This window comes from Etheostoma cragini, chromosome 15 (assembly GCF_013103735.1).
Source record: "Etheostoma cragini isolate CJK2018 chromosome 15, CSU_Ecrag_1.0, whole genome shotgun sequence".
Taxonomy (NCBI): domain Eukaryota; kingdom Metazoa; phylum Chordata; class Actinopteri; order Perciformes; family Percidae; genus Etheostoma; species Etheostoma cragini.
In genome coordinates this window covers 11,260,188-11,267,078 of record NC_048421.1, presented here as the reverse complement: position 1 = coordinate 11,267,078, position 6,891 = coordinate 11,260,188, and the positions used below count along the sequence as shown (strand labels likewise).

At 41.5% G+C, this 6,891-nt stretch overlaps 2 protein-coding genes across 3 annotated transcripts in view; both read right to left on the bottom strand.

Moving 5' to 3' along the window:
* prkacaa (protein kinase, cAMP-dependent, catalytic, alpha, genome duplicate a) overlaps positions 1–6,687 on the bottom strand; it is a 21,757-nt gene extending 15,070 nt beyond the window's left edge. Inside the window, exon 1 of the mRNA XM_034895321.1 lies at positions 5,864–6,687. Within this exon, the coding sequence (XP_034751212.1) occupies positions 5,864–5,909 (46 nt within the window). The 5' untranslated portion in view covers positions 5,910–6,687. The remainder of the gene's footprint in view (positions 1–5,863) is intronic.
* Positions 3,760–6,891, bottom strand: part of asf1ba (anti-silencing function 1Ba histone chaperone) — a 9,367-nt gene continuing 6,235 nt past the window's right edge. The window contains exon 5 of one of the 2 annotated variants that reach the window (XM_034895324.1): positions 3,760–3,770. The gene's annotated coding sequence lies outside the window, so the exon portion shown is untranslated. Of the gene's footprint in view, positions 3,771–4,677; positions 4,690–6,891 lie in introns of those variants that run through there. The other variant, XM_034895323.1, reaches the window with a different exon arrangement.

The following is a 6,891-nucleotide window of genomic DNA, read 5'->3' as shown; positions in this document are numbered from 1 at the left end:
ATGACACTGTCAGGTCTCAGCTTTCCAAAGGGGGCGGTGCATGCTAGAAACTCTGCAGGCTGCCCAAACTGTTGCAGACGCCATATTGTTATTTTGAAAGTGTAAAGGATTGTAATAAAATCTAACTTTTTGTGACATATTATACAAATGTCTAATCTTTCATTTGATGTCTTTTGGAGATCAATCTTTTCTTGGATTTTTTAATGCACATTAATACAAATGTTTACCAGGGGTGCCCAAGCTTTCAAGCCCCAGTTAAGTGAAGACCCTTGAGGTGAACTAGACATATCTAGAGTCTTGAAACTTTCTTTTATTAGCATAACCAATCAGATGGCACATCCGCAGTAAAACCGGATGTTTTCAAAAACATAAAAGTGTCTCAGGAGACACAAGCAAATCAGAAACAAACAAAAACACAGTAAAACTTTTTCTCCCTGCCCAAATGCACCAAAGAGTCTACTGTGCTGAATTGATCCTCCAAAAATCAATCCTACATCCCTCCCCAGGGCCTTGCTGGCCTACTCTGACGCAGGAACAGAGGGGTTATATTAGCTGACCGACATTTAACTGTGAAGCGCGCCAAACCGGGTCCCAGGCTACACCAGGCCTTGTTCATGTGATGCAAAATAAATCAGTGAGAGGGCTTACAAGGCTGCATGTAAACTAGGAGGGTGTTTTCATGTGTGTAATGGTGAGAAATCAATTGTAGTCATCAGCTCAGTACTGGCAGTGGATATTTCACTGTGACCGGTGAGCAGTTATTAACAAAAATACCAATTGGATGTTACTTTACATCCTACTGTAAGAATTGAAGTGACTCATTAAATTATTGACCAATTCAGGAGCAACCATACTGAATCAATAGTCACATTACACGTTCATGTTCCACTCACATGCATCTGTCTCATTGTGTACTTGTTGTTGAGTATTATAGATGTACAGTATTACCATGACCTCTTGGCTGGAAAATCAAAGGGAGACTCCTCCTATACAGAGTCACATGGTTTTTCTGTATAGGTTACAGTATTTTTCATACTTATATTAGGTAGCCAGAATAAATGACACAAAAAGTTAAGCTAGATGGTTGTGCCAAACTATTACTTGAGCAGGTTTAGTATTAAGCGTCCAGCCTATTATTAGATTGTTATTTTAGCTTTAAAAAATCTAGTTGGTTATTTGGTAAACTTCCTGCCAATAGATTTCAATGTTGGGAAGCTAAAAGCCAATCAGCTACGTACATAGAGGCTATGTGAAAGCAACATCTTCAACTTTGTGTCTAACAAATAAAAAGGTTGAGAGGGCCCTCATTTATGCTGCCTGACATATTATTGGCAGAAAACAAGTATTGTCAGTATTACTTCCTGTAAATGTGGTTTTACAAGACCAACAAACACAATGATTACCACTATGCCTTTGTGTTGCTACAAGAAAAATCCAAAAGAAAACTATGGATGGAGAAATGAGGATGGAGTTTAGTGATCTGAACTCCATCCTCATTTTTCTTTGCTTGCTGCTGGATTTTGCATCTCATGATCATTCCCTGGCAGTATGTCAACTTGCCAGCTCAGTGCTGTAAGCTTATCTGAGGTGATTGATAGGCATTTCAACAGTGAGGTCCACTGGTGATCAGTGCAGGCTTATAACAAAGCCCCTTTAACTACAGACAGGAAAGGATGAGCGATCCAAACACAAACCTCAGCTGTGCAAAGCTGGGGCAGGGCATGAACCACTCAGACATTTAGAGATAGGGGGAGTTGCACTTTGACAGCGTGCCTCCTCATTATATGAGGTATCTAAATTTGGATACAGTCAAACCTCCTCCCTATTTTACCGCGCTATACGGTATTACCGTGACTAATTTAAAAGGATGACATCAGACGGCGTCACCAAACTGTTGACTTGTGCCTACACCGTCCAGAAACTGTGTGCCAAACACTAATACTGAAACACCTCTCCCTTCTCGTTAAGTCGGAACCCAAAATTCTCTCACTCTCTCTCATTTTTTTAATGACAGTATTGAAACTGATACCGTTGCTATTTTTAGGACCCTGCGGTATGCCGTATTACAGCCCAAAGCTAATATAAGGTTCAATTCCAAACGCAAAACACTCAATACAACAATCCCTTATGTCACAACATGATGTTTAAGATGTGTGTAAAGTACAGGAAAGTATCTCCAAACTCTCTTGACACAAGAGCCCTACCAGTGACAAGGACAATGTCACAAGAAGAGCTATATAACAAAAAATAAAAGTACATGTGTGTTCATAGGTTCATTGTTACACTGCGTATTAGTTCATGAAAACACATCTGAACCGTTCGGTTTTGTCTTGGTTCGGAGTGTATGTGTGTCGCATGGTTTACCGCATGCGCAATGTAGCCTCGTGGCCGTATGTGACCTCAGACAGTGTGTTTCAATTTTGCAAAAAAGAGGTGTGGAAAAGTTAACAAAATGTACTGCGAAAGACCGTGCAAAACATTTCAGACTGTCCTGCTAACCTGTACACATTTTAGCATCAATGTACTGTTTCAATTCTGTCGGCTCTCTGCAGCGGGCGGGGCTGCTCAGTTCCCCCGACAACTGACACGCGCACAAATACATAGTGGATGCAGGAAACAACTAAGATGACATGTACAGGGTGACCTAAAATGAGGACAGCTACTGACAGATATGTTCAGATTTGATTAATTCAATAAATTATGATTGGTCGACTTAAATCCACCAGCCATTTTCATATTATACCAATATCTCCTGCATCCTGAGCCCTTTCTGGTAAGGTTTCTAGGAAAACACAGCAAAGAGTATTTATATTCTCCCCAAAACAAGTTGACTTGTTAAAGAACTATACAAAAAAGAAATCACACTTTGTTTATGTTTAACATGTTCTGAGAGAGATTGAGCTCTGGGAGTTCCTCTCCTTTTCTTTTAAAGCATACACTTTTTGTAAGATATTCTGTAATATTTCAATTTTTGTGTGCTAAAAAGACCCATATGTTCCTGTAGATGATTATACACATTCTTCTTTTCGTGCCAAATAAATGAAAAGCTTGTTGAAATCATCAATGTCTTCCCTCTTGTATCAAAATCTCACCTCGCTTTCCTCAGAGATGGTTCCAATAATGTGCTTAAAGTCAAGTCAAATTCAGTTGATGCATGATTACATGGTATGTATCCTACATTGTGTTTAATTACCCTATATATATCACATGCTGAAGTATATTTCCTCGAGTGCTGATGATTAAAAGAAAAAATGACAAGAACCGTAAAAAGAACCAAAAACGTGACCCTCAAAACCGTGATACAAACCGAACCAAGGGTTTTATGAACCGTGCCACCCCTACTGCGTAACAGTTTAAGGCTGATAGTGTTAAGCTGTGCAGAATGGTGCCTGACAGACACTTCCACAGTAACCGAGAAATGCCTTCCTTTAAACTGTAACTGGAAACAATAGGCAACAGAGCGAAGACAAACAAGCCCCTCTGTGTGTCTATTTGTTTACAAGACCACTCCACCAATGCCAATAGCGGCTCAACTTACCATGTCATGATATTAATTTAGTAAAGTATCAAACATTATCAAGAAAAAAACAGCTTCGTTATCTCTGTTAAATGTACACCTTTTAGCTTAGCCTGTGGCCGACTAAACTAGTGGAACATAGGGTGGACTACAGCTCCATCCATAACCTATGCTCCTGTCAAGCTTCAGAATGAACTCACTCCTGCAGCAAGCCTCTAGCTCCTCCTGTGGTTGGTCATGTCTGCCTTCTCCACTGCCTGCCTCTCCTAGACCAGGCCCGCCTCGATGAAAAAGCCTTCCTGCCAGCCTGTGAATAACAGACATCATACAAGGCAGGAGGAAGCAGGTTGATAACCAGTGCAGTCTCAAAACTCCAGTATGTCCGGCAGTTCTAACGGGAAATCCAGAATGTGTGATACCAATGTGGTCTTACAGGCCAAAACTCCCAAGCTATCATGGCTAGCTGTGTTTAGTTTATGGAGCAGTAGAGGCAATGACCAACTGTGAAACGCCTGGGCTGGACCTTCCTTGCTCGTTCACTTCCTGCTGCAGTTCACAGAGTGTCTGTCCGCCCTGCTTCCTCCCCAGGGCCAGAAATTAGCTTTGTACACGGGTGCGTTGGATCTGCGCTTGTCTTCTCCAGCCTGGAAACGTCAGTGAAAAGTGACCCTGCGCACCAGAACAAGCTCACAACACTTTAATTTTCTGTAGAAACCATAACCCGCTGCCATGTTGTCTTTTGTTTCTAGCTGCTCTTTGGAAAATTACACTGGGTGTAGGCTCTGGACTCTTGGTCAGCACCCGTCTCTGGAGATCAGGGTGGACTTGAAGTAATCAGGTGGATAAAGATGTGACGGATGACATGTGAACAAGTTAACCACCAGCGGTGCTTCCTCTGTCATCTAACTTACTAATGCCCCTATTTACATTACTTATTGAGCATTAAAAGAAAACTATAACACTGCTATAACACCTAAAAAGTCATGGGCCATGTTACAGGGGTTACCAGTGATGGGTTCCAGAGGGACTGGAGGCCATTCTTCACACATACTCTCTACCAGCAACAAGGAGCTGACACTCATTTTGCAGATACCTGTTCAGACTTTGCACACTTAAGCGTTATTTATGGTGTTGGGGATAAAAACATAAAGCGGTGTCCTCCCAGGCCTTCTCTAAGGCCAGCGATTCTAACTGGGAAAAGGAAATCAAAACACTTTGAATAAAGCGTTTTACGGAATCTTATTAGTTCCCCTCATTTAGTAGTTAACCTCTGGGGATTATATTGTAGATACCTGTAATTTATTAGGTAACTTCTACAAAACTCACTTTAGTAGATTTGATGTTACATTAATAAAAATTGATCTGATGTTCCAGAAGCTCATTAACAAAACAGAAAAGGAGCAACAGGCCACACAACTCGCATAAATTAAGCACAGAATATTTTGCTCTCTGTCTTGCTATCATACACACACACACCTACAAGTGTCCTTGTTCTAAATTCTGCTCATCACATGATGTTCAAGAGACCCCTTAACTCCCAAGTTTCTGCCTGGAGAGGATCAGCCTTATGCATCATATGACCCCGTACTGGTCGCTTTTTCCTTCTTAGATAACAACTAACTCCCATCTATTCAGTTACTCTCAAACGCAGGCTTTGGGACTCAATGCTCAGGTCCACATTAGATAAGATATTGCATTAAGATTCAACCCATTACTTACATAAACAATACAAAATATGTGCATCTCCACTATGGCTTCAGATCTCTGCGTTTCTTAAACCATATTCTTTTGTGTAGACAGAGGACTACTTTGTCGTTACATAATTACATTTTTAAAAGTGCACCAGAAAACTTGGAATAAAACCATCTGAAACACGTGAACCACAAAGAAACCTATGACTGTTGTATAAGGCTAGCTGTTGTCATCATCATCACTGGTTCCTTTGAATATGACCTGGGGGTTTTAATCACGAGCTTTCCCAAATAATCAGCGGAGAGAAGGAATAACATCCTCTGCTGTTCAGTTGAGATGAACATGGTGCCACAGTTTAACGGCTTGTTTGAAGTTCATGTAAGTGAATGGCCACAGGTATCTTTCAAGGGGTTTCATTTGAAGTTGACAAGCAAGGAGAGTTTAACATTTACTGCTCCATCACGTCTTCTGCATATTAGAACAGGGTGTTGAAAGCAATTCAATATGGTGTCAGTGTGTAGTCTCCGGGCCTTGATGAATTGTACAGGTGTAGTTTTTATTTCAGTGCCATTAAGGGAAACAGGAAATAGCAATACAGCAAGGATAGACGACATGATATAGTGTTAGCAAACTGCTACTGGTAGGGGTACTCACCGCTTTCCATCTCATTGCCCTTCTTTGCGGTGGGCGTGTTGCCCATGATTGCAGGCTGATGGTGGAGTACCTGGGCTCGGACTGAGTTTTCCTTTAGAAGTCGTTGAGTGACGCTACACCGCTAACGCAGTCGCTGGTCTCAATGACGCTGACAGCTAGCTACTAGCTAGCAGCTATCATTATTGACTACTTTGCGTAACGTTAAATACGTTTCCTCCAACACCACTCCTTAGGGAGTTCAGAAAACTCCAACAAAGGGTGTATATCCAAGTCGGCAGCTAACCCTAACGCTTTGGTTAGCTAAGCTAGCACGCTAGCTAACTCTAGCAGAGATGGCCAGTAGATGTTAGCTTTGTAATGTTAGCTCGTCAATTTCCCAAGCGAGCACCGGCAAATCAAGATGGAACACGGTTGTCCTTTATTTCCACAAACGGGTTAATGTATCCAAAATCCAGTCCGGACCATTAGACACGTCGTCGAAAGCTGTTTTTTCCGTCTATCTAACGAGCAAGCTAGCGTTAGCTTTTAGCTTCCCTCGCAGTCGTATCCTGGCCTGAACTAACCAGGTGCTATCTCTGTGTAGGCAGGCCTTTTCAGTTGAGACCTGTATAACAAAAGTGGTGTCCAGGTTATTCACTTTTGCCGCTGATGGTTATTTTAAATTGATCTCTCTCCATTCGTTTCTAAACCAGGCATCAAGTGCAATGGTTTCCTGGGACCGACCATCTGACAGTCGATTCCTAAGATCAACAGACCCCTTCCATTAATCTTCAGAGCGCAAGGGAAACTCCAGTCATCCATCCACCGGGTCCCGCCTCTGACTCGCCCTGATTGGCTACATATTGGGATATGAAATGCGAAAGAAGTCGTAATTCAAGTGCTGATTGGATAAGAATTAATTCATCCAATCATTGCCTTGATGCGACTCGTCTATCAAATTATTTAGTCCCGCCTTCCGGACTTTCTAGTAACCAATACGCCCATTTTATATATATATATATATATAAATTTATATATATATAAAAATA